This window comes from Podospora pseudocomata (assembly GCF_035222375.1).
Source record: "Podospora pseudocomata strain CBS 415.72m chromosome 1 map unlocalized CBS415.72m_1.2, whole genome shotgun sequence".
NCBI lineage: Eukaryota > Fungi > Ascomycota > Sordariomycetes > Sordariales > Podosporaceae > Podospora > Podospora pseudocomata.
In genome coordinates, this window is record NW_026946364.1 from 728153 (window position 1) to 752812 (window position 24660).

The following is a 24660-nucleotide window of genomic DNA, read 5'->3' on the forward strand; positions in this document are numbered from 1 at the left end:
ATTGGGACGTTATCGCGGCGCCACGCAGGCATAGCGCCAAACCACCTTCACCGTTAGCCCAAGAGAGGAAAGGCGTTCTCTCGACACAACTGCAAAAAAACGAAATTGCGATCTTCCCCGCAAATGCACAGTGCCGACAAGAAGCTTGGTCACTGCTGTAGCCATGAGGCGTAGAATTCAACTCCCAAGATAAGCATCTTGACATCTTGATTGATAAGTACACATCCTCAACGCCCTAAGCTGAAGGTACTCCGTATCTCTGCATATACAGCTAAAGTCAAGTGGTATCCGCAAACAGCTGAACAGGAAAAAAATATACATGAAAAGAACCATCATTTATCTTCATCGATGAACCCATTCGTTCCTTGTTGGTCCCCTACTTTCTCTGGCCCTTGTTGCCTCCAAACTTCTTCACCCACTGGGCATCCCACGAGTCAAGTTCGACGGCGAACCTGCCTCTCTTCTCGAGCTGATCCTCCTTCTTGTCGGCTCTCTTGTCAGGCTTGGTGAATCCTGGAGGCAGAAGACCGCCGCCTCTCCTAGCATGGACGTTAGCTGCCTCGATATCACCGCAGTCTGGCCTCTTGAGCTTGTCGCCAAAAGTATCAGCTGCCCAGATAGCTACGCCGTTGGTCCAGCCGAACCCTTCGACAACCTCATATTCGCCACCCCCACCAGCCACAGTCGTGGCGTTGTCGCTGTACTTCTCAAACATGGTTCCCTTCGCCTCTGGGGCTAGGCCTTGAAGCTTGGGCGTCTCGAAGGTTGAGCCACCGGTGGCATACCAGGTGCAGAAAGTGGAGTCGATGTAGCGTTGCGCGAGCTTCAAGCTCAGGTCCTGAACGGCCTGGTATGAGGAATCATCCTCGCCAAAGGTAGGTGGTGTCTTGAGGAGGCCCTCCATCAAGACGTGCATCAAGGGAGGCCAGACATTAGGTTCGTCCCACTGCTGTCCAGTAAAATAGTTTGTGGAAGGGATCCCGCCGGCCTTCTCCTCGAGCATCGCCGCAACTCTCGCATAGGCCCTTTGAACCGCCAAGGGGTTGTTCTTGAGGTGGTTGGGGGCCGCGCCTGTCCAGAACGGGAACAGTTGGCCAATCTGGAACGAAACCTGCTGTCCAGGAGGTGCCGGGCCAGTCTCCCTAGCTCTGACATCCTCATCGACAGGAATGAAGGTGTTTTGCGAGGCAGATGTGAGATTGTAGTCAAAGTACGACCACAGAGTTGAGTTCCACATGACGTCGTACATGGCCTGGCTTCTAGTCTTCGCCTTGGCAGCCCACTTCTCGGCTTCGGTCTCGTTGCCCTGCTGCTTGAGGAAGCAAGAGATGATCTCCTCGTTCTGGTAGAGAATCGAGTTCAACTCGACGGGAATAGTCTCAAGCACGTTGAGAGAACGGAGAGGGAAGTACTTGTCCTCGGCTGCGTCGAGAGGCGTGCGAAGCCAACGAGAGCTGTAGTCCCAGCCAGATTCCGCACCGCTTGCGAGGTTGGCATAGACCTTTTCTTTCTCGGTCTCGTTGAGGGGCGTTTTAACAGGATATATTATACCTGTCTCGGCATAGTAGCTCTCGTTGTTGGCTGTAATGTAGTCCTCACGGTAGGACTCGGGACGGGGCTGGTTGTTAATGACGAAGTATCTATTTTTGTTGTGAGCCTTTCTCTTCCTTCATTTAGGTTGATCGCAGAGACTTACCTGTTGAGAGTGTACTTCTTGCCATTCTTCTCAACCTCAACTGTCCGGTTGGTGGCCCAGAACTCGTGCTCCTTGATCAAAAGTGGCACTGCGCGCTCCAGAATGCTTGTATCATTGGTGTGCTCGATGTACACCTTGACCATCAATGAGAGCACAGGTGGCTGACTGCGGTTCAGATAGTAAGCCCTGGCACCGTTGGGAACGAAGCCGACAGTGTCCACCAGGTCAAGGAAATTGAGGATGATGTTCTTGGAGATGTCCACAAAGGAACCACCGGTGCGCAGGAGACCTTCCAGAATCCAATAGGAATCCCAGTAGTACGGCTCACGGAACCGGCCACCGGCAACCACAAAGGTGCGGTTGATCGGGATGAAAGAATTGGCGCATCCTGTGCAGTTGTTGGAACCACCCGCATATCGTCTTGTGAGGTCGGGCCAAATGTCAATAACCTTGCTCACGAACTCCCTGACGACCGGGTCCGCGACTCTCTCCAAGAAGACAGGGTCGGTCTCGAGTTCTTCCTTAGGAACCTCTTCCAACTCACCACCCGCGGGGGCAAAGTTCTCGCGGAAGAAGTTCTGCAGCTCAGTATTGTTGCTGAGGGGCAGAGAGAGTTGCTTGAAGGCCTCCAGAACTTCATCCAAAGGCTTGATAGTGGGCCTGGCGTTCCACAGTTAGAACATGTCTCAGACAGGCATGGATAAGAAGATTGTTTTCGATGAAACCTACATGTCGACGAATGTCTTGGAGTCGGAAAAGGGATGGGCAAGCTGGATGGCCTTGAGAACATCACCCTGGCAGTACAAGGGCGAGTCGCAAGGCGCGACCACCGAGCCGTTTACCCAAAGAGCCTGAGGGATGGCGACGACTGCGGTTGCCCAGATCGCGAGTGCAGCGCCTGCCACGAGGCCGCGATGCACCGGCGGTACCATTGTGAAGGCTGTTCACACACGGTTGGGTTCTTATGCGGCTATAATTGTGAGATGAAGAGGCAGGGGTGGAGTGAGGGTGCTGTTGTTGTTCAGTCGGTCAGTGCTGAAGAAAGTCTGACTCGGCGATCGGAGAGTGTGATGGGAGAAGGAATAAGCAGGGCAGGGTGGGCGGGAAGGAACTCAGGAGTGGTCGATATGGGGGGCAGACAGACACAAGATATAAAGTGGGCAGGAGCGGGCAGGAGCGGGCAGGAGCAGGGTCGGCAGGGGCACGAGGACGGGCCCGGGGATGGGAGTGACAAGATCGGACAGAAGGCAGGCCGTCTTGGGCTTCTGCTCTCTTCTATACTTTCCACCTTGCACTCACAAGAGAGGCAGGCGCGTTTGGGAATGGTGGTGTCGTCAAGCCCAGAAATCAGCACTTTAATAATTCTGCGGGGCAGCTGCCAGTTCTACATGCAGTCAAGGTTGCAATAAGCTTGCCGTGCCTTCCACTTCATCATAGCAGGCCACGCCAGACAAGCGAAGAGAAGAATTGGGACGAAATACCAGCAGAGGCATGCTGATCTCGATCCCAGATTCCAGGTTCCGTGTCTTGCCCATGTCTTTTCCAGGTTGTCGTCAAAGGTGGGCTTTCCTTGGCGTGCTCCTCATGATCGTCATCTCTCTCTCTCTTGCCCATTGTTTCTCCAACTTTTTTTTTCTGCCGCATTGAGATCCATCATCCATTGATTCGATGTGTTCCGGATCAGGTACCTCTTAACCTCCATTGCGGCCAATTTGATGCTTGTGTGCCCCGGACGAGAACGGTTGTGCATTCCTCCCACACGAGGCTCTTTCGAGGCATGTAGCACCTGCCACAACCGGGCAGTTCCTGCTTGTCCACCGCTCCAGGCTGTATTCCGTCGGTCAATAGAGACGGCAAGACGTTGGATTTTGGGGAGCTTGTTTGGAGCTTTCCCCGCATTCTGCACTCTCAAATGCTCCGGCATAGGCCCGGTCCGCAGCTATTCTAGCGCTTCCATTCGCTGGGACCGGCGGATCCACGGTGACGTCAGCCATTGGCAGGGTCTCTTGACTTTGGGGCTAAGGCGGGGTAAAGAGCTTGCAGAGACGCGGAAGCATGCTCCTCAACCAGAGGCGCATACCAACGAGGCGGTAAGGAAAATGGCTGTTCCACACAAACGGTTCGCCCAGGAAGCCCTCGCAGCCCTCATAGTCTTTCAAAGAAAGCCACAGATCATCGTCAGTGGCGGTATCTTTAGCCTCTTGGCTGAGGTCTGCCGTGCTTTGCCTTGTTCCCTGTCGGTGATTTTAGTCACCATTCAGCTGCGAGTCTTGTCCTCCTCCACCGAGTTCATTTTGTGTTCTCGTTACCAAATCATCGGGCAGTCCGGCGTCTCCGGGCTCACTTTGTATGGACAGAAGCAAGACTTCGGCCCGCATCCTCGGTCTTGCCCTACATGAAGGAAGACTTGGCAAGGGATCTCGGCTACCGACATCAGCAATCCAAGTCGGCTTTTATAATCATCCATTGGTGAACATTGTTAGAGTGTCGGGATGTGTAAATTTCCTATTTGTCGGCACTTTACTGCGATGTCCGATACATGGACCTTTCTCTTTCTTGCCCCTTCAAGCCCTTGCTGTTTCCATTCTTCTCTCCCATAATTGTCTTGAAGATGGATTCTAGACGAGGAACAACAAACTCGCGGTTCTGGTAGATTTGATAGTGTATCACCAGTCTCCCCCCCATGAGCTTCAAGCCAGCCTCCTTTCCAAGCTCATCAACCCGGGCGTCTGGACAGTGGGCATCTTCAAGATCAAGCCAGACCATGTTGGTATGTACCGGATGGATAAGCTGACCGCCGAGATCAGTCCAGATTTTGGCAACCTGCTGTGCCAAAATATGCGTATCCCGCAGCAAGCCCACTTCACCATTTGGTCCTTTGCCAAACGTCTCGTCAACGGCAACCCGGGCTGCTGCCGTGACGACTCCAGACTGTCGAAGCCCGCCGCCAATTGATTTCCTTACCCAGCGGGAATGCTTGATAACCTTCTTGTCTCCGACGAGGACGCTGCCGATAGGGGCGCCGAGGCCTTTGGAGAAACACAGTGTAACAGTGTCGAAACATGAAGCAAATTCCTTCAGGCTTCCTGCGCCGGAAGCCGCAGCCTCCCATAGTCGTGCTCCATCACAGTGCATTTTGAGCCCATTTTCTTTTGCGAAAGCCGAGATGCGTTGGACTTCCTGGAGTGGCATGATCATGCCGTTGAGAGTATTCTCTAGGCTGATGAGACGAGTTGGGCAGGTGTGTACGTCGTCATCTAGGTAGACATTGGCCTTGATGTCTTCCAGTGACAGATAGATGCCATTTTTTGGTACGATTGTCTTGACTGTGGCACCTGTCAGGGCGGAGACGCTGTTTATAAAGTTAGCAAACTGGATATCAGGGTATAATGTGTGCAAGTTGCCTTACCCTCCAGCCTCATACTTGACAATATGGGAACGGTAGTCACACACCAAGCCATGGGGCGGCTGAGTCAAAAGAGATCTCAAAGCTAGCTGGTTACCCATGGTCCCGGACAGGACAAAAAGACCAGCCTCTTTGCCAGTCAAGGCAGCACAGTGAGCTTCCAGATCGATAGTAGTTGGGTCCTCCTGGAAGACATCATCAAACAGTGTGCAGTTCTGAATAGCAGTAAGCATGGAGGCTGTGGGTGTTGTCATCGTATCGCCTACGTTCACGTTTGCATTCAGCTTCACGCATCTGATTCAGAACCTCATATGTCAACTCACTTCTCAGATCATAGCCAGCTGCCCCGGCACTTCCAACCCAGGCATTTTGTTTAGGACCATTTCCCTGCTCGGCATTTGCATTTGCCAATGACATCTTCAACTTTGAGGATGGTGTTGATGTGAGACACCGACGGCTTGATTGAGTCAAAGATCGAGAGGTTGATCTTGTAAGAAGTGGAGAAGCTGCTTTTACCCCTCTGGTAAGGTATGCCTGGAGCTCACCCGTCAAGGAGGAGGATGCCGGTGGCCAAAGTCGCATTATTTTTCCGTGCATTGGGTTTGTTTGGGTGAGAAGTTATGCCGCCTTCGTTGTATTCAGCGGCTCATGGCTTGTGTATTCCCGGGGGCAACTCCACCGATCTCACACGTTACGTACAAAAAAGTAGATGATATGTTGCATGATAAAGCAATAAAATGCCATATACATGTCTTTCAACGTTATTGAATGATTTCTGACCGTCGTTCAAAGATCTTCTGACCATTATTCAAGGCCTATTGGCTCTTTTCCCAAGGCATTGGTCTCTGCCGCGGCCTTGATCTCAAGTCTCAGTCTCCATTTTTTGTTCGCAATGTGGCACTGAAGGAGCAGTGATGTCGGCCAGTCCCCCCACCGATAACTGATGGTGATAACGTGCATAGTGGGAAGGACCCACTGAACTGCCCGCAGGTGTTGGGCCTTCGCAATGTGCTGAACTTCTGAACTTGCAGCCTCCATCAGCTCACTTTTGGGCCTTGGCCAGTCCTCAGCTTCCAATATTTCCTCGTCCGATTTCAAAAGGGGCAAGATGTCGTCCACAGTGGTCCCATTTGAACCACACCCACACTTAGTTCCCAGGACGCCATTCGCTTCCATTCACACGTGGCTAGAACAACGGTCGTATGAGGTTTCAAGCCACATGGCACAACCAGACTACCTATCGAAGATCTAGAATCTTTTTGCCGGCTTCGACAGACCAAAGTCACGATCTCGATTCGATGCAGTCATCACTCAGGTCGGCAGGCAGGTCCCCATCTCTCCGTTATTGCTTGTGAAACCCGAAATCTAACCAATTCGAATCCCGATCCAGGGTCCACTGGGTCCGAAAGTCTTCGGAGCGCTGGTGGACTACGGACCCTGACCATATCACATCTCGGAGGGGCACCTGTCTCTCAGCTCTGGCTATTATTCATGCGAGAAACCTATGTGTCCATCGTCGGGCCCCGAATTATGATGTGTCCCTTCCCTCGCCTGGTTTCTGACCGACGATCCCCCAAAGGAGACAAACTGTCAATCATTTACCACTTCAAGGAAACTCGACAGAAAGACAACAAATCCAGAACGACACTATCGATAAAATAATTATTTTCAAAGAAGACATGCGAAAACCGGCTACTTTCCCATCCATGTCTAGGAACCCGAGCTTGGGCGCCAATATCTCCCCCAATGATTCTCTCCAACAAATTCCAGGTCCCTTCCAACCATATCGCCCGTCATTCTATCCAAGAAACACCTTCTTTTTCAACGATTAACGACGAATTCCTAAAAGAACTGTCATGACAAGCCAACGCCTACGCCATCGCTTAAAAAACACCACACCCGAAAAAGCCTAGTCCACCAGCTGCAAAGTTGCGTCTCCGGTTCAGCGCCAGACCCCCTCGATTAAAGGGAGACACCGGATCCCATGTTCACATCCGTGGCGGCTGTTGGTTCCCCCAATACCCAGGGTTTCCAAGATCAAGTTGCTGCCAGTCCCAATACTCCAACACACTGGGCACAGCAGGCACCGCATCCTCCGATACCTCCTGGATCGCTCCTTGGAGCAGACCGAAGTTTGGATTGGCATCAGGGGCCGGTTCCCACGCGGGCTGGGTGTAGCCAAGGGGGTCAGGCGGCCCGGAGTGGAAGATATGATGGTCATTGCTGAATTGGAGGTCATTCGATGACACAAAGCCGCTGTTGGGTACGAAGCTGTCGGTCACCAGATATTCATTCGAAGGGACCATGCCTGCGCTTGAGGGCATGAATTGGTCGACTGTGCCATAGTATGGCGAGGGCTGCATGTTTTGTGCATGCATATGGCTCAAGTGATCATGGCCGTTGGAAGGTGGTGGGTTATCCATTGGCTGATAGCCATGGAAAACCTGTCCATTCCCAGACGGGATGGGGGCGTTTGAGCGCAACGGAACCTCGGATGAAGGAATGTTGTTCGATGACGACGACACCACCGATACCGAGCCATTCGAACCGAGTTGAGAGCTATTTGAGCCGAGCTGAGATTCGACCAGTGTCCCATCGGTGTTCGATCCTTGAGCTACGCCCTCGGAGATACGATCAGAAAGAATTCTTCTAGCCAACGCATTGTTCGATGAGCCGGCAGCTGTACTGTCGCCTATCTGGTTGGCATTTGTGCGCTTGCTGCGTTTCGGAGCTCCGATTACTCCCTTTTCTTGAGGGCTGAGCGGCAGGTTGATGATGAGGCCCTTGAGAATACGATACAGGGCTGCCGTTGTCTTGGACTCGGCGTATGACTCCTCGAGCATGTGGAGACCCTTGTTGATAGCCTCGAGCACCGTCTCGCGCTGTGGCAGAGTGCGGGCCTCATCGTGGACAAAAGCAGAGCACATGACCGTCGTGGCATCAAAGATGCAAAAGATGGCATAGTGGAACTTTGCACCGGCTGAAACCATGTTCTCAAAGAAGCTCCACGACACATCCATCAGATCGAGGCCGGCTTGGACACCAGCCGCGCGCAGCTCGGATTCAAGCTTCGTCAGAGGCTTGCCAGAATTTCGGGTGACGAATGCCTTCAATGGGCTGAAGAGAGACATGTATCCTATCAGATGGAGATACCGGCGCTGGAAGACAACCCAATCAAACTCCTCATCCCACTGGGTGTCGGGATTCGTGCGTGAGTACTCTTTGGGAAGATCCTCATACCACTTATAGACGACATCGCGCAGTCTTCTGGCCTGGTCGGCCTCATCCACTTTTCCATCGGCGCGAGGAGCAAACTCGGCTGCCATGGCAAGACACAGCTGGCAATGCAAATTCATATGACGGAAGGGCGACGGCTGGTTGGGCCGCTCGGGATCAATTTCGAGGGCCAGAGTTGGCATTACGAAAGTGCAATCGGCATGGTTGACAAGGAGGGGGCGTGAGAGCATGGAGCCAAGGGCACTGTCACCAGCTGTGAGTAGAGGCACTCCGAATTGGATATAGACGCATACTCACAAATCCCACATGTAGAGGACGCCCCAAAGACGCCTTCTCATCTCACGGTCAAACTCGGACATACCTTCAGACAAAGAGTCCTTGTGCAAGCCTATTTCACTGTTAGTTCATCCGCCAGAAAACAACGACTCAGCCGAGGGGAAGATTACCAATCTCGTTGGCAGCACGAATCGCTCTGCTCAGGGCGTGCCATGCTTCGGTCCACTTCTCTGCCGACTTGTACCAGAACGCTGTCAAAAAGAGCTGCTGGACGTGAATCAGACCACCCTTTCCTGGCGCTATGCTTGTGCTGAGCTTGTCGGCCGCGTTGTGCATGCGTTGGGCGAATGTCACGGCGTCGGCCTTCAGTTCGGTTTCGAGCCTTTCTTTGACACTATCATCGATGATGAAATGCAGCGAGCATGCACAAACACGCAGAATCAAGCTGGTAAGCTCTGGCGAGACCTTGTTCGGCGGAGTTGCCCACCAGCCATCATATTGGGTTCGGAACTCGGACGGGTAGAGGGCACTTGGGAAACTGGTCAACAAGTGCGATACATCGGCGATGTTAACAGGGACAGGGACGTACTAGTAGTGGTGGTTGGCACCGTTGAGCCAATTGTCGACAAGGCAATCGGTGTAGGGCTTTGCAGGCATGGACTCAAGGGCAGCCTTGAGTTCTTCGGACGGCTCAGCTTCATCCTCGACAACATCCTTACCTGGCTATTGAATGGTCAGTCGGTCTCGCAGTCTCCAGCGCGCACGGGCCGTGGTAGAAAGCTGCTCACTTTGGGGCCGCTTCCATTGCCAAGGACCAGATGATGGTCATGAGGCATGTAACCGAGGGCATTCAGAGCATCGCTGACTTCAGCCGCAGAGTTTTGATTGTCAAAGTCTGCGTCTCCGTCAAAAGCGTCACCGTAGTCTGGGCTGTCTGAACTCCGCTTCTTCGATGTTCTGACGGCGCGTGGAAGATAGGGGTTAGCAACGAGAGACACAACGGGCTTCCCCGTCCTTTACTCACCTTAGCTGGTTGTCGCTGAGAACAGTATCCTCTTTGCTTGACTTGGAACCGACCCCTTTGGATAAAAAGCGGCAGAGGTGCGAGACTCCTCGCTTCAGGCAATGATTGCAGGGGAACTGTTTGTTGCACTGGATCGAGCTGTCAGCCAATCTCTACCTAACCAACGATCCAACGATCCGACTCTAATGCAGCGCGGGCCGTTGCGAGGGTGCTTTCACCAGACTTTACCTTTTGCTTTCGTCTTTGGCACTCAACGCACGACACCGCCGCAGCTGTGGTGGCGCTCATTTTGCTGCCTGATGTTGACCTGACTAGCGACGAGGAAGGAAACCTGAAGAGGGATGGTTCTGATGAAAATTTCTTTCTGGGTGGTTTCCAGATCTGTTTTGTTTTGAGATGATGGGAAGGCTCCCAACAATAAGCAATATCGCCGACCACCGCACGGGGAAGGGTCCTGTCGAGGATTGGGAGAGCACGGGGGGCGGAGAGGCACGGCTTGTACCCCTGCTGTGGCCGGAGCTGCTGGGACACACGCCATCTCACCCCCTAGCCCTCCCCAGACTACTATTTTATAACCCCTGCTAGTCAGCTAACTGTTCGGTGTTACAGGGCCCAGGGGCCTAACAATTCGGTGTCGTCGACGCACCGCTTTCAGCAGAAGCCCATTACTCCAATAACCCCCCGTTCTTAACTGTCGATCGCCAAGCCTGTAGGGGATTTGTTAGGGTGGAATCTCGAACTGTCTTCCCTGCAAGCGGGAACTCGTGGGCCATTCACCTTTCACCACCCATGAAGCTACACTTATCAGAAAGAGTCGAGATCCTTGTCATCGGGAAGGCTGAATACCTAAGCAGTTTTCCAGCCCCCTCGGTGCCGGCATCCAACGCCCGAGTCGGCATGAGCAGAACTTGTGGCGGCAGCAATTCCAAATCCTTTCGTGATTGCTACAGAGTGTAGCTAACTGGCCGGGTTCCTATACACGAAGAAAGATGCTGGTGCGCGCGACAAGATTCCTGGGAGGGCCAGGTGTGGATTCCAACCGATCAAAACACACCGATGGTCAGGGCTCATGCAGGGTCCTCGAGATCTGATCTTCCCATTCTTTTTCTGGGCAACCAACCCTCTCCGCCTCGCGAAACCCTCCCTTTCATTACATATATACGCAAACTAACGTCAACGATGTCGGTGCCGGGCATGCTAACTGGTGGCAATTCTGCCTTTGCGGGGATCGACAAGTCCTGGCTCATTTTAACAAAGTGTTTGCCGTACGATCTAGATCTGGGCAACGTGGGTAGGGTTCCCATATTTGCATGGTGAACCCGTCATCATGCTCGACAAATGTCTGCATTATTTGCGTCAGTGTGTCTTGGGGGTATTGGTATTGTGGATATCGAGGACTGCGGGAAATAGGGGGATCATGTGGGAAAAGCAAACAAGACGGTTATGGGGTATGGGGTGGTAGTATGGGGGTGGGAGGAGTTGACTACCGCCGGATAGCCTTTGCTCCGGGTGGAATCACTTTCGACTCGCCTTGCAGTCAGGGGACGTTGTGGCCAAACAGAGACCAGAATGGGTCTCCCATGACCCTTGGGCTCCTCTCCATGGTGGGAGGCTTGCGTCGGTGGTGGCATCGTCCCCCGGGTAGGCAGCCGTACTTCCCCAGCGGCAGTAGGGCTTGTCGACCGAGGCCACTGGATGGATGGATGGATGGATGGAGAGTGTTGGTGAACCGGACAAGACACTCCTGGCGAATCTCGCCTCCTCCCACTCGGCCTCCCTGTTCGATATAATCAAGACCCCCCGTAGCCGTGGCCGGGACTCTCGGATGAATATGAAAGCCGTGTGTGTGAAGTTTTGCTGGCAAGCTGCTAGCAGCTCCTCACCCGCATACACACACACCTCTCTATCCTTCCATCATAAACGGGAGCCAGCATTTCATCTTTCATGGGTCTGACACCTACCACCTTCCACACTCCCATATGGCTCCAAAATCCCTCTGCAGCTTGCTGACCGGGTTAGTAGTGGTTTCGAAACGATGTCCACTCTCCTCCTTCTCCTCCTCCACCCCGAAATTGGGTTTCTGTTTGACCCCGTACGTATGTACGTTTGCCATCTATCCACCAACAGCTTTTGTCCGGCTGCGAAGATTCTTTACGAACTGTCCAATGTTTGTTACTTGGCCATGCTGTCGGCCCATGCCGACCCGCAGAGAGCTCATTTCGGGGTTTTCGATGGCGAAGATTATTCGGGTCGTCCTCGGCGTAAGATAGGTGAGGTTGGTGTAGTAGGGGGTTTTGATGGGGTGGTGAGGAGTGTTATGTATGAACATAACTTCTTGACCAGGTTGGCCTACCTTGGGGGTTTGTTGTAGAATTCCTGGTTCAGAGGGTTGTCGACGCTGCGGGAGAGGTTTGAAGCTTGACCACCCGGAGGAATGTGTATTTCCCCCCCCCCACCATGGTAGTAGTGCGGATGCTTAGTAGGTCTCTGGTGTCTGGGAACTGGGTTTGAGCAAAGGCATTGTTGCTCAAGAGGGAGGCAAGTGCCGAGGGTATCAGTTGGAATTTCATCTTCAAACGGTTGCAGGGTAGGTATCTGGCTTCAGGTGAGTGATATTTGGCTGGATGTAGTCATCAGCAAGCGTATATATCTTTCATGGACGTAGGTGTCGAATGATGTTTAGAGGTTGGAATTTGGCCAATATTGTTATTTCATCCCCTCTCTCGTCCCGGCCTTGCCCGTGATATCAGAACATTTGAAGTTCGAATCATCGTCCCCATCCCGAGTCGATTATGTATAAAGTATACACGCATATCATTGATCTGATGCAACTGTCTCTCTCTCAGCCTAGTCCAACAAGAACTTGACATTAGTGTTACTCTAAGTATGCCTGCAACTTGGGCATACCTTAAAGACTTTTATCAAGGCAGATATCAATGAGCAGCAACTCGTGACCTTGATCCCAGCTCGTAATTATACGTACAAAATTATGACACGGCGCGCAAAGTATCACCAAGCGCTGTTGTCTGTATATACAAGGGCGGCCTTGAAGACCTCTCAATCAATATCACCACCCAAAATCGTTCCGTTGCCGAGGAAGGGAAGATGATTTGTTTTTCCTTGCAGTATTATAGGTTGGCGTACTCCCCCCCACCATTCCCTTTCTTCAGCCCGGCCAAATATGCCAAACTATATTCCTAGCCAACACACGCGACGCGCCGTGTGATATCCAAAGTTTACTCGTCAGACTCTATCCACATCAATCCTGTGATATTCAACGTGAGCCCAACGTCCTCGCATATCACCCAAGGATCCAAAACAACAAAAGGATTCAACCAGCCTTTTACCCCCCCATATACCATCCCACTATCCAACTCTTTATGTTAACCCCCCTTTCCCACCCCATTCCCAGTTTGATCCCCTTCAACTAAACAAAAACTCTCTCACCACCGGCGCCCCACTAAACTCAGGATTCAATAGTATACAATTCAAAAAATACTGCAGCCCCCCCCTCCTCTTTTCCAAAAACCCAGTCTTAAACCTCTTGACCAAACTCTTCGGCGGCAACTCCGGCACCGCAGCCTCAAACCCAGGAAACGTCATGATCAACTTTTTTCTCAAATCATCAAACTCGCTGTATCGCTTCCTAATATTTATCCTCGGCCCTTCTAGCGTCTCTACCGAAATATTCCAGACTGTGAAAGCCCCGATGTTGGTCGAGGAAGTGTTGATCGTGATGTAATCCGTTATTGTCACCGATCTCGCCCAGCAGGAGCGGTTGCGGTCTTGAGGCGTGGTTGGGGATGTGGATAGGAAGTGGGAGGAGGGGAGGTCGGATTCGTTGTCTTGGAGGGTTATCGCCCCGGGTGGGAGGACGGATTCGACGGAGGCGGTGGATAAAGGGCGGAGACCGTTCGAGGCAGGGTGGTTTGGGGGGTGGGATGTTGAGTGCCAGTATGGAGGGGAGGTTACAGTCGGGGAGACGGTGTCGTGGTTGGAGGAGGTTGTGGAGGCTACATCGTCGCCGTCGTCGTCGTCGTCGTCGAATAAGGGGTTACGTCGGGGAGGTGCTTGGCCGTTGGTTGCCACAGACATGTTTGCTAGCGATTCGGATTTATTGCTATCGAGTATTGCTGCTTGCGCCGGCTCATGTTGCGCCTGGGCGCGGTGCTCGTTCTCGGATGCCATGTAGCTAATTTAGGAGGTGCTACCTCATCGGTTGAAGCCCAAGAGTTCAAGCTGAAGGCGAGAGCAATATGCGCTCCAAGGTGAGGGGCGTGCGACACCGGCAGTTACTGGAAAGTTGGGGATGACGGCAGTGCAGTCTTGGGGTCTTGGAGTCTTGGGGTCTTTGGATAGAGTTTGCGACTTGGATGCGATGCGATGCGATGCAATGCGACGCGCTGGTTCTTGTGTGGGATGCTTGATGTCAAGGATAGCTTTACAGAAAAAGACAGCGGGATCAAGGCTGGCGGTAGGCAATATAACAACAGTATAGTAGGTAGGCTGAAAGCTAAAGGTATTCGTGTTGCAAAGATGTTGCTCAAGAGAGAACAATCAAAAAGACCTGTCGCACAGTCCACGCAGACTCAACGGTTTGTCGTCATGGGTCGAAACCCCTACTAATTGCCCCACAAACCCAAGCGGGACAAGGATCATACAGTGCGCCTTCAATACCATAGGACTGTGCTACTTACATTAGGTTAAAATATCAGTCTAGGTTAACCTTCACAATATCTTTTTATTGTCTATTAGAAAGAAGTTGGGCAAGAAGGAACATAGTCAATCAAAAAAAAAAAGAAGATAGAAGTATAAAAATGCAAAAAGCTCACTGACACCTCTCAAATGTTTTGGAAGGGTGTCAGCTACGAAAAGCCTGTAGGTTTGCAGTTTGGTTTTTTAATTTGGTTTCTTTTTATTTTCCTTTGAGTTACCGCCATCCTGGCTGGCGGTATGGGGTTGTTTTTTATTATCACCACTGACCCTTTCAGGGCAGGGGACAATTTCTTTAGAATACCTTCTTCAGGGGAGCTAAGAGGGGGTGTTATTCTTGCTCTTGCTCAGCACCATGTCATCTCAATGAGGATGACAGAGTAGAGAGAGCACTTGATTCTAGGCCATGTCTGCTCACAGTTGCATAGTATCAGATATGGCATCGGTCCTCGGTTTCTTGCAGATCTGGCGTCAGTGCCTGGTTTCTTGTTGCTTGTGCTCGCTCGTTGAGATCAGAGCCATCTGATGAGGGCAACGGGCCCATTTGATCCTGAAATGACCCGCCCTGGAGTCGAACTAGAACTCTCTATAGAGGTCAGGACCTCTTTTCTTATCCCCTCCTTTAAGTCATAGGACCATGGAGGGGTTGCCATTTGTTGGCGAAAAGTGTTCCTCAACTCGGTTGTATGAACTGTGGGCTCGCTCCTTCCCAGATATCTCACGGCAGGAGCAACAGTCCCAAGCAACCAGCCCCAAGCCAGACCAGCGACGACCGCACCAACACCGTGAATGCAGGGCTCTCTATTCACCGACATATCAGCTCTCAATTCTTGTTTTTGTGCAAGGTATCATCATGGGCATCTAGAGCTCGTCCTTCACAAAATACCTACCCTTCTCATCTTCCGTTCCCGGCAACACACCCTCAAAGTGTCCCTCCAAATCCATCCACTCTCCCACAAATCCAGCCACAATCTTTGCCCAATCCTTCACCGTGGCCACATCCAAGTTCTTGACGTCATCATCCATGGTGTGCCACACCCTAGGAAACGGCGTTGGGATAATGTGCAAGATATCCTCCACCCCCCTCCTCAAGAACGGCACATGGTCATCCTCGACATATCCGGCAAAGTTCCAGTTCGATCTCTCGGAGTCATGAAGAAACCTTCCCGCCTTTGGCTCCGATTCCAACAACTTCAACCCTCTCAACCTCTCTTCCACCTTGGCCATGTTCTGATACGCCCAATGAGTCTTCCCAAAGAAACTCGGCACCGTCGGATCCGCCGCCCCCAACAAATCCAACAACACAAACAAACTAATCGTATCAAGCCTCGAACTCCCATCCTCATACCTTTCATTCTGCCAATCCTCCGCCAAAGCCCTATCATCACGTCAGCGACATCCCCCTTCCCCCACTTTAGTATCACTCACCTGCTCCCATAAAGACTATCCTCCCCACTCCACTGCACCCAAGCCTCCTCCCCATCAAAAAGCACAACCTGCACCCCCTTCCCCCTCTCCAACCCATCATCCTCCCACTCCCCCCACCTCTTCCCCATCGCCCCATCCAGCTCCTTCAACACCCACAACAACACCGCGCAAGGCACCGCACTGTCCACCGCCCCTATAAACCCCTCCGGCCGATACAAACTATCATAGTGCGCCGCCAGCGTCAACCTCTCCATCTCCCCTTCCCTTTCCCTCGTCATCCCGGGCGGATCCCTCCTGATGATCAAGTTCTGAAACGGCACCAGCTTCTCCCCCGTTGCCGGCGTTTTTGACGTCGAGTTATGCCACTCTATTGTCCACTCCGGCGACAGATTAGACTTGATGTAATTAATAAAATGCGCCTGAACAGCCGCGTGTCCTGGCGTTCCCGGGACACGGGGGATCAAGATTGGTGAGAGGAGGGAGCCATCGAACGGGTCCAGTTCCGACGGCGATGACGCCGAAAGGGGGGAGGATATATGCCGGAGTGTGTCGTCCGAGAGCGTGGTATATCCTGCCGTTGTGCCCCCGAGAAAGGGCAACAAGAGATGGGATAGCGTGAGGCGTGTCATCTTGACAGGTGGTGGTGAGAGCAACAACAGTTGATGATGATGATGATGACAACGCGGAAGGAATGGGCTGGATGGGGTGAGCAGATGCTTGAATCGGTGCTATCGAATCCGCATTGTATGTCCCCTCATCGTGCTAGAAAAAAAAAAGAAAAAAAAAAAGGCGGTCCGAATCTCAAGCTCTGCAGAGGACTATATATATGAGTCTGAAGCACTCAGTTATGGAAAGGTGTCGAGAGTAGCCGTCAGCTTCCCCGGCTCTTACCCCTAACCGTTAGTGACCCCTGCAGACGCCCAACGCAGGGGGGTTCAAGCACAGTGTGGGGAAGGTCCACGGTCTCCATCCAACCTCCAGGTTCACCCGCTTGGCACTCCCCAACGTTTATCATATCAATCTTATCTTTCATCCATACCCATATCATTCATTCATTTGTCTTCTCTTCTAACTCTTTAATCTCTATGGAAATCCAGCGTAGTTGATTCGCTGTTACTACTATGTACATTAAAAACGATTAATAAACCTCTCGCTATCTACTACGACACAACGACAACAACCCGACCTGCTTCGAGCAGCACATCTAGAAATCCCATCCAGGTATATATGTAGAGAAGTTACTCCAGGCCCTCTCCAGAGGATATCGCCAAGAACCGTTACCCCTTGACCGTTGAGGCATGGGCTTAAACGCCATCATGACAGACAACACACCCAAAAACGCCATGCTAGGATGCAATGCAATGCCAACCACCTTTTTAGAAAGTCAAATCCCAGCCCACGACCGACCCGCTGCCAACGAAGACAGCCCTGCTCTTCTTCCCGATCCCGATGCATATGAAGGTTTCATTCTTCTCTACTACTCCTCATGCTTTCTTCCTCTCAATTAATCCTTCTTTGGCGCAAGCCCGTTGATGATACCGGCTGCCTTTCTCTTGTTCTCCATCTGCTTTTCGTAAGGAATGGTCAAGCAGTTGATGCCCAAAAAGTTGCAAATGCTCGTCGTAACGAGATAAGCCCAGCGGAAGTAGACAATCGCCGCAAAGCCCAAGTAAGACACCAGGTACATGTGTTCATACTCCGCTGAGACGGCCGGAAGTCCGATGCGAGGAAGGTTGGCCATGACGGCGCCACCAACAAGCGGCCACAGCATGACGGTCCAGTAGGGGAATGGCTGCTTGGTAAGGTGTGCAAGAATCATTTTGGTCGTCATGCGGCCAAAGACGAAGCTCATGATGATGCAGAAAAGAACGAGGTGGTTGTCGGTGCGGATGTACGAGTATGGGCTGTAGACCCAGGCGCCGATGCTAAAGGTGAAGATGGCCATGGGGGTCCATTCGAGGAAAACGGGAGCCACGGGCTGGCCGCGAGCTCTCCGAGCCTTGACGACGTTCAAAACGCAAAACGGAATGTGGGTGGCCAGCAGCGAGAAGATGATCAGTCCCACCCAGATGTCCCGGATCGACAGGTCGCCAATAGTGTCCTTTGTCAAACCTAGGTTACTAAGTAGGTAGACGCGACCCTCGGCGAGATCAACCAGCGGTTCGGTCCAAACAGCCGGTCCATAAATCCCAGACAGGATCATGAACATGCAGGCAAGCAGGAGTCCTTCAGTCGGTCCGTTGATGACTCCGAGATAGAGGGTGTGCGTGTGGTAGGTCTCCCATGTCGAGAAGAACATGGGCAGGCAAGGTACGAGAGCGGTGAAGACACCAGACTTGGAGGTCCCGAGACCCATTGCGGCGGTTTCCAACAAGCTGGCCAAGGTGCAGTTCAAGCTGTCAATGCCGTGGTCGAAGAGCTCTCCCAGTCCGCTGGATGTGCCGGTACGTCTCGCTTGTTTGCCGTCCACGTTGTCGAAAGTCTGGTACATGAAGAGACCGAACGCAAAGCTGAAGTATAACCATGTTGGGCCCTGAAAAGCGTCAGCTCGTGTTTCCCACACCCAGTGCCTTGGAAAGTATCTCACAGGTCCCACGAGATCCGGCATATAGATAACCAAAAGGGCGACATTAATCAAGATGCAAAAGAAGCCTAGAAGAGTCACCATGTTTGGGGCGACCCATAATGGCAGAACCTCCACAAACGCATTCCACTACAAGGTCTCAGTCAAGTATTCTCGTCGGAGGCGGGGCATAGAGCGCATACCCAGTGCTTGAGGACATAGTTCGATATGGGGGACTTGTCGACGGCGGAATATTTGTAGTATTTTAGGTGGATGAGTGCTTCTTCGGAAACACACTCGGCAGCGGCCCTTCCTGTTGCACAGATTCCATCGCCGTCAGCCACATCGTCTTCTGCGGAGCAAGATCGCGGGGGAAGCACAAATGCAGGTATGGGGAGTCAATGCAAAGGTGGGGAAAAGGGGGTTGCGCGCACTGCTGCTGTCTAGTACCATGGTGTCGGTCAACCTCCCTGAAAGGGGATTGATTACGCTCCAAGGGCTGCGATTAAGGTGTATGGCCGGTACAAAGAAGCCGTTTCGAAAAATACAACCGCGACGGTGGTTTAGAGGTATGTTTCTTAGGATCGGTGCCGGTTCGGTGATAGGGTACTCGTGGCTGTTGATAGGAAAATGAAGGAAAAATCAACAAGTCAAGAGACGGCGGCTGCCACCAACTACTTTGTCAAGATACCGGGAGTGAGGTTTGGTCGGCGGTCGGAGGTCGGTGGACGGGATTTGCTCGTTTATCAAGCCCGGGTCCAGTGAAGGGGTCCACTTGAGCAAAAGGTAGTCCAGGAAATAGCAGCACTTTGTAGGCGCCGGTCTCTTCAGTTGTTGAGAGACAACGCTGGTGTCGTTGCGAATCAAATCTCAACAGCCTGCTCTCTGCCAGCTGATTTGAAGGGTCTGCCCCACTCGCTTGAGATTTGAATTTTTGCACGTGAAAATTGGCAGGCGGTGAGGCTGCAGTGAGTGAAATGGGGGCATCTGCCGCTGCATGGAGGACGGATGACGAGCTTCATGTTTACTCTGTGCAACACGGCTCGTGGATCTTTGTGAGAGTTCAGCGTTTGTGTTTCAAGACATGTTTGTTGCTGGAATTCCCGAGTCAGAATCGAAAGATGTGCGTGGATGAGTGCAAGTGGCTGTGTGAACAGCACACATGGGATGAAAGAGCCAGACCTTCAGATGAAACAATCACCCGACTAAAAGACGGCAATAAGAGGAACCAGCCGTTATGCCTCGAGCCTGCTGACATTAGAGTGAGTCGAGTTATACACCTGCGAGGGAAACAGCAGCAATGCGGTACTGTGTAACCAGACCCTTGATTTGTGAAACGAACTGTCCAATGCCCAAAAAAAAAAAAGGATTCACCTATCAAAATTCTCCAAACGACCAATGAATTGTAGTGTAGTAGTTTAGACATTAAGGATATTAAACACCTTCCATCGCACGTTCCTGGAACCCCTTTTAAGTATGTTCCTGGTTCCCAGGCTCAGCTCCTTCCACCGTCAACGCACAACTTCTTCCTATACACATCAACCCCGACCAACACCAACAACAAACCAGAGAAACCGCTTTTTATATTCTTGAAGCACGCATTTTACCAAACCACGCCAATTGTCGGTCTCTAAAGAAGCAAAGTGAAGCCAGCAAACAGACCAGTGGCAACAACAGCGAGACCATAGGCATTGCCGAGCGCGAGAGCACCAGCGCCGCTTCCTGGTCTGCCGTTGTTGTTCTGGGTACCATCGCCGAAGCCGTCCGCAATTCCATCAGTTGGGGTCGCCGTCTCCTCAGCCGCCGAGGTGGTCGCCGTCTTGGTCTCGTTGACACGGCTGGGGTTCTGGGCACCGCAAGGATTTTCCTCACGGCAAGCAGCAGAGCACAGGTTGTTGGTGCCGCAGTCCTTCACGCACTGAGTGCCCCAAGCTGTGCACACGTGGTAGGGGAGGGTGAGGGTGTACTCGGACATGTTTGGTTGCTTGTTGTCGCTGCAGAGGCAGCCGTACCTCAGGGTTTCCTACACGGTTTTGTCAGCGCCGAAAGCTCGTACGATCGAGTCATGCCCAGGCCACATACAGGATCGCAGTCGTTGACGAGGGGCTGGCCAACACTGGTTTGACGGCAAATGGTTGGGCAAGTGCTCCTTTGGTCGTTGCACCAGGCCTCTGCAAATTTTACCCGGTAAGCATGTCTCCTGACAGCAATTACTTCGCGTTAAACATACTTCTGGCAGAGAGAGGGATGGTATTTGGGTCGATCACGTAGTCGGCTGAGACGGTGACGGCGGCGGCAAAGGCCAGGACGGTTGTTCGGAAGTTGACCATTGTGACTGAGGAGCTCAAGGAAACACGCTGGTAAGATGCGAAGGGATGCTGGAGCAAGATGGCGGGCTGAATGAGGTTATGTTTAGCAATTGATCGGAACAGACGGTTGGAAGAACACAACAGGGCCGACGTCGCCACGGCCACGGGGTCCGCATTCCAGTGGAAAGGTGAGGTCAAGTCTTACAGCTGTGGTGGATCCGAGACCTGAGGAAAAGGAGAAGGCGTAGACGGTGACTCGTAATATTAACGGCGTTCCAGGAGATTAAAGCACCGGTTGCGACGAGGAGAGGCGGCCAAAATATACGAACGAGGGCAAGAATACAAACAATTCCTAGAGACGTGAGTGCTCTTAGCGAGTGACAGCACACAGCTCTTTTAAAGGGATCGGGAACGAAAGACAGTCCGCAGATGGAGATGGGGATGGCACAACAGGAAGGAAAACGCGACCGAGATTCAGTAAAAAGGGCCCCAGAGACCCCAGACCCACGACTGGACTATCTAGGCCGTGGCTGGCTCCAAGGTCACAGAGGATTGGTCCCCTTGGCAGCTTAATCACCCGCCAAAGCCTTTGATAGGTTTAGACAGGCCATCCCTGTCGGGCATGTTCTTTTTATCGTCGCAGGGATCAGCAGCCCAAGCACTCGCAACAAGCCGAACACAGAGGAGAAAAACTTCCAATTGGGCCACCGTAATTGAATACTGGGGGAGCTCTGTGGCACAGATTGACCACTTTTGGGAGAGCTGTCTCAGGCGACGCAACATCACCATCAACACACCGCTGAAAAGTGTCGATGTTTCTGTCATTCATCGAAAAGCCGATGGTTCGACTACACTAGAAGGGCAGCTCGGCTCCACCGTCTCAGCGGACTGAACGCCCCGAGGACAGGCAACGGCTCGTCCGATGCAGTGCCATTCCTTGATACCAAGCAAGGCTCATATGTCCGAATCCATGTTATGTTGCGTTTTCGTGCGGCACCTCCAAATACATGGATGCATCCGAATCTGTGCCCCTCACAGTGGAAGCAAGCAACTTCTAAAACGGAAGCAGAAATCCGAAGCCCTAGGCGGCCCATGATCTTAGCGTCATGTGTGCACTTTGCCTTCACTTTTTGCCAGTCCTCCGTGTCAAATCTGTCAGTTGCCATCCGATCAACTGAAGCTTTCCTGCCACTCTTTTTCTTCAGCATCGTCTGTGTTATCTGTCAGTGCTTCAGCTGATCTGCTCTCATTGCTATACGAGAGAGCTTTGGTCATGGAAAAACCACGAGGTCTATCACCTCAGTTTGCCCCTCATGTTCTAGAATCTCTTGATATCCAACCTCGATGGTCACCCACACATCCATCCCCACGCCCCGCGCCCAGACTTCGTGTTTAAGTGCCGTGATCTGTGGCCAACACTAGGCAGGATCCTGGTGTGTTTGCATCTCGAGACTGACTCTCAATCGCTTTTGAGAGTATGCATATCTGCCTGCAGTAACCAGCCTGCAACATGCTGGAAGTCCGTGTTTCTCCATGCAAGACCACAACAAAGACAGCCCCGCCTTGAACTGAACAGGAAGGCGGGGGATATTCCAGCCAGCCAATATATCATGACTTTGCAAGCAAAGGTTGGTCGGGCGGAGAGATAGCAAGCCCCGATGCACAAATTGATTGGTGTCTCGGACAGAGTTGCGTATGCCTCCGTTCATGATATCGTCCACGGGCTTCAGGTTTTGCGTCGAATGGTATCGTATCTGGGGCCATCCACAAGTTGATCTCTCATGGACTATAAGTAAACCGAGGAATCGTAAATGGTCTTCCATTCGGTGTCTGGCTGCTTATACGGCCTGGAAACGATCACGAATGCAGTCGAACACCGAGCTTGCTCTTAATCTACCCACCACAGAAAAACTCGACCAATCAGCAACTGGGAGACGCTTGTGAGCAACTCATTTGGGAAAGTTTTTTCGTTTGCGAGCAATATGACCGCCCAAGAATATTACAACATGTTGATTAACAATCCTTGTGAGAACTAACTGCGTTTTGTAGACTACAGGGTTCATTCATAATGCATTGTTAGGAAAGATCATGCTGCAACATTGGACGGGGAGGTTTCAAGGCACAAGTGGGACACATTTATTCCCTCTGCGAGGATAATATTGCAACCGCCATGTTGTTGAATTCGAAGTCAAGACTCATACAGACGAACTCTGACATTCATGATGGAGCAAAAAAGCAGAGAGAAGAATCCTTCACTTCCACGACGTTGAGAAACAAAACTCTTGGTCAATATCAATGTTGAATATTCCAGAAAAGGAAGGCGCACAGGCCACATCCCATCCGATTTCCCCGGTGTCTTGGCACTTGGCCGTAGCGCCGCGCATGGAGCTTGAACAAGTGTTCATTCAGGCACTGGAAGTGACAGCTCCAATTGTCATCATTAGCCTCGTCACCCAGTAAAGTTGCTTTACGCAACGACGGGCTGCACCGATTTACGACACATTCCACATATATCCGATAGCCTATCATGAGGTTCACACAATCATTTGCGCCAGCGCTTCTGCTCCTGGCTGGCGTCGCGCAGGCTACATCTTGGGGGTTCGATGATGGCAGCGTCTCAGTTGTCGCAAAGCGGGCTGGTGATGCTGGCAGCAAGGAGAGGTATACAATACCTTCAGAACGCCAAGTAAAGTTCCGCCGCAGAAAATTAACACAAATCGTAGGTTCACCTCGAAGACACTCGTTACGAAGCCCCTCTCGCTCGGCAGCACCGATACACTAAAGATCAGCTTGACGGCAAAGGACAATGGTCAGGGGAAGCGCCCGCATCAAGCGTTTGTTATTCTCAAAGAGAAGGAGACTGGGCTTGAGGCTCCCTTCCCCTTGACGGTCAAGGAAAGTGGAAAGGCGGTCGCTTCAATTGTAAGGCAAATGGAAACATCGAGATTTCGACAACCAATGCTGACGAGGACCGGCATAGACTCACAAGGACCTTCCCGTCCAATTCCTGTACAGCGACGGACCCCTCGAGGCCTCGATTATCCTCGGCTCCTTCGGTTCCTCCAAGGCTCTTAATGCCCCCGTGTTCGATGTCAAGCTACAGAAGGACCCCAATGTCCCCCTCCCACCCTACGAGAAGCCCGTCCGCTATGGCAAGAAGGAGGAGATCCACCACATCTTCCGCGCTGATCCTACGAGCCCGCCAAAGGTGATTTCTATCTTCTTTGCGCTGGTTGTGCTTGCTACGGTTCCGGTTCTGTTCATCAGCGTAAGTCTTGTCTGCCATTTATCTAATTCAGACAGCCACTAATATCAAATTCAATACAGTGGATCTTCCTCGGCGCGAACCTCAACCACCTTTCCAAGGCCATTGGTGCCGCCCCAGTCTCACACGCCACCTTTTTTGGCTCTATCCTCGCCATGGAGGGTGTCTTCTTCCTCTACTATACCACCTGGAACCTCTTCCAGGCCCTGCCTGTCATTGGCGCTGTTGCTGTGGTCACAATGCTGAGCGGTACCAAGGCACTGGGTGAGGTGCAGAGCAGGAGACTTGCCGGAGAGCGTTAAAGGAGATATAAGGAAGATAAAAGTTATGGGATTTCCGCTTGGTGCAAAATGAAAATGGACGGGGTTTGGGCAGTCAGCCCTATTGTAACATCACTTCTAGAAAGATTCCCTGTGGTCCACCTGGGGCGATATGTCAAAATGTCGTGTATTTGGCAAGCGATTATGTTTATTATGGAAAATACTGGGACAAGACATGAGCCTTTTTCTCTCTTCGTCACTACTGCAAAACGATAAAAATTGATTGCTGTAGAAGTCTCCGGTTCCTGATCTAGGCCAGTGGTTGTCATCCAGTCAGAGTGGTGTTGAATCAGGAATTGAGACTTGGTCGCAGCCCGATGGCACCAAAAACGGTCTGGTGGCAGCTGGGCCAAGGCATGGCACCAATGAAATCACTCCTTCTGACGGTGCCAGCGCATTCTTGCCCCACTTCTACCTACGCTA

The 24660-nt window shown here is 52.0% G+C and overlaps 10 protein-coding genes across 10 annotated transcripts; 3 read left to right on the forward strand and 7 right to left on the reverse strand.

The window, feature by feature from the left end:
• Window positions 1-376: 376 nt before the first annotated feature.
• Window positions 377-3482, reverse strand: QC762_102050 (uncharacterized protein; the record flags this gene model as incomplete). Its single annotated transcript, XM_062884590.1, has 3 exons — window positions 2426-3482; window positions 1697-2356; window positions 377-1640 (listed from the first exon to the last, which is right to left on the reverse strand). Exons 1-3 carry the CDS (start codon window positions 2626-2628, stop codon window positions 377-379), a joined length of 2127 nt encoding a protein of 708 aa, XP_062747437.1. The 5' UTR covers window positions 2629-3482.
• Window positions 3483-3954: 472 nt separating this feature from the next.
• On the reverse strand, window positions 3955-5699 carry QC762_102060 (uncharacterized protein; the record flags this gene model as incomplete). The annotated part of the gene is made up of 3 exons (XM_062884591.1): window positions 3955-5048; window positions 5106-5364; window positions 5426-5699. The coding sequence occupies 3 exons, from the start codon at window positions 5697-5699 to the stop codon at window positions 4217-4219; spliced, it is 1365 nt and encodes a 454-aa protein (XP_062747438.1). The 3' UTR covers window positions 3955-4216.
• Window positions 5700-6214: 515 nt separating this feature from the next.
• On the forward strand, window positions 6215-9437 carry QC762_0028270 (uncharacterized protein; the record flags this gene model as incomplete). The annotated part of the gene is made up of 2 exons (XM_062883182.1): window positions 6215-8594; window positions 8652-9437. Exons 1-2 carry the CDS (start codon window positions 8568-8570, stop codon window positions 9435-9437), a joined length of 813 nt encoding a protein of 270 aa, XP_062747439.1. The 5' UTR covers window positions 6215-8567.
• On the reverse strand, window positions 7091-10783 carry QC762_0028280 (uncharacterized protein; the record flags this gene model as incomplete). The annotated part of the gene is made up of 9 exons (XM_062883183.1): window positions 10486-10783; window positions 10417-10434; window positions 9868-10346; window positions 9640-9767; window positions 9404-9572; window positions 9205-9338; window positions 8786-9144; window positions 8637-8727; window positions 7091-8582 (listed from the first exon to the last, which is right to left on the reverse strand). Exons 3-9 carry the CDS (start codon window positions 9925-9927, stop codon window positions 7091-7093), a joined length of 2433 nt encoding a protein of 810 aa, XP_062747440.1. The 5' UTR covers window positions 9928-10346; window positions 10417-10434; window positions 10486-10783.
• A 35-nt stretch (window positions 10784-10818) lies between these two features.
• Window positions 10819-12419, forward strand: QC762_102085 (uncharacterized protein; the record flags this gene model as incomplete). Its single annotated transcript, XM_062884593.1, has 4 exons — window positions 10819-10930; window positions 11077-11243; window positions 11312-11587; window positions 11662-12419. 4 exons carry the CDS (start codon window positions 10819-10821, stop codon window positions 11725-11727), a joined length of 621 nt encoding a protein of 206 aa, XP_062747441.1. The 3' UTR covers window positions 11728-12419.
• Window positions 12420-13062: 643 nt separating this feature from the next.
• On the reverse strand, window positions 13063-13827 carry QC762_102080 (uncharacterized protein; the record flags this gene model as incomplete). Its single annotated transcript, XM_062884592.1, has 1 exon — window positions 13063-13827. One exon carries the CDS (start codon window positions 13825-13827, stop codon window positions 13063-13065), a length of 765 nt encoding a protein of 254 aa, XP_062747442.1.
• An 807-nt stretch (window positions 13828-14634) lies between these two features.
• Window positions 14635-16633, reverse strand: QC762_102090 (uncharacterized protein). Its single transcript, XM_062884594.1, has 3 exons — window positions 15781-16633; window positions 15243-15730; window positions 14635-15153 (listed from the first exon to the last, which is right to left on the reverse strand). The coding sequence occupies exons 1-3, from the start codon at window positions 16407-16409 to the stop codon at window positions 15071-15073; spliced, it is 1200 nt and encodes a 399-aa protein (XP_062747443.1). The 5' UTR covers window positions 16410-16633; the 3' UTR covers window positions 14635-15070.
• Window positions 16634-16807: 174 nt separating this feature from the next.
• Window positions 16808-18796, reverse strand: QC762_102100 (uncharacterized protein; the record flags this gene model as incomplete). The annotated part of the gene is made up of 4 exons (XM_062884595.1): window positions 16808-18313; window positions 18368-18493; window positions 18547-18656; window positions 18778-18796. The coding sequence occupies 4 exons, from the start codon at window positions 18794-18796 to the stop codon at window positions 17285-17287; spliced, it is 1284 nt and encodes a 427-aa protein (XP_062747444.1). The 3' UTR covers window positions 16808-17284.
• A 1177-nt stretch (window positions 18797-19973) lies between these two features.
• Window positions 19974-21394, reverse strand: QC762_102110 (uncharacterized protein; the record flags this gene model as incomplete). The annotated part of the gene is made up of 4 exons (XM_062884596.1): window positions 20858-21394; window positions 20574-20739; window positions 20426-20514; window positions 19974-20366 (listed from the first exon to the last, which is right to left on the reverse strand). Exons 2-4 carry the CDS (start codon window positions 20671-20673, stop codon window positions 19974-19976), a joined length of 582 nt encoding a protein of 193 aa, XP_062747445.1. The 5' UTR covers window positions 20674-20739; window positions 20858-21394.
• Window positions 21395-22491: 1097 nt separating this feature from the next.
• QC762_102120 (uncharacterized protein) lies at window positions 22492-24509 on the forward strand. Its single transcript, XM_062884597.1, has 4 exons — window positions 22492-23313; window positions 23376-23574; window positions 23633-23920; window positions 23980-24509. The coding sequence occupies exons 1-4, from the start codon at window positions 23180-23182 to the stop codon at window positions 24217-24219; spliced, it is 861 nt and encodes a 286-aa protein (XP_062747446.1). The 5' UTR covers window positions 22492-23179; the 3' UTR covers window positions 24220-24509.
• The last annotated feature ends 151 nt before the right edge of the window (window positions 24510-24660 follow it).

Excerpts from the sequence above, each read along its gene's own strand:
- QC762_102090 (XM_062884594.1), bottom strand. The coding sequence starts at position 16,409 with ATGACACGCCTCACGCTATCCCATCTCTTGTTGCCCTTTCTCGGGGGC. Across the intron at positions 15,731-15,780 it reads GATAGTCTTTATGGGAGCAG|GGCTTTGGCGGAGGATTGGC; the intron begins GTGAGTGATACT and ends ACGTGATGATAG. Across the intron at positions 15,154-15,242 it reads GGGAACGGAAGATGAGAAGG|AGAGCCCTGCATTCACGGTG; the intron begins GTAGGTATTTTG and ends GTCGGTGAATAG.
- QC762_102120 (XM_062884597.1), top strand. The coding sequence starts at position 23,180 with ATGAGGTTCACACAATCATTTGCGCCAGCGCTTCTGCTCCTGGCTGGC. Across the intron at positions 23,314-23,375 it reads GATGCTGGCAGCAAGGAGAG|GTTCACCTCGAAGACACTCG; the intron begins GTATACAATACC and ends CACAAATCGTAG. Across the intron at positions 23,575-23,632 it reads GAAAGGCGGTCGCTTCAATT|ACTCACAAGGACCTTCCCGT; the intron begins GTAAGGCAAATG and ends GGACCGGCATAG.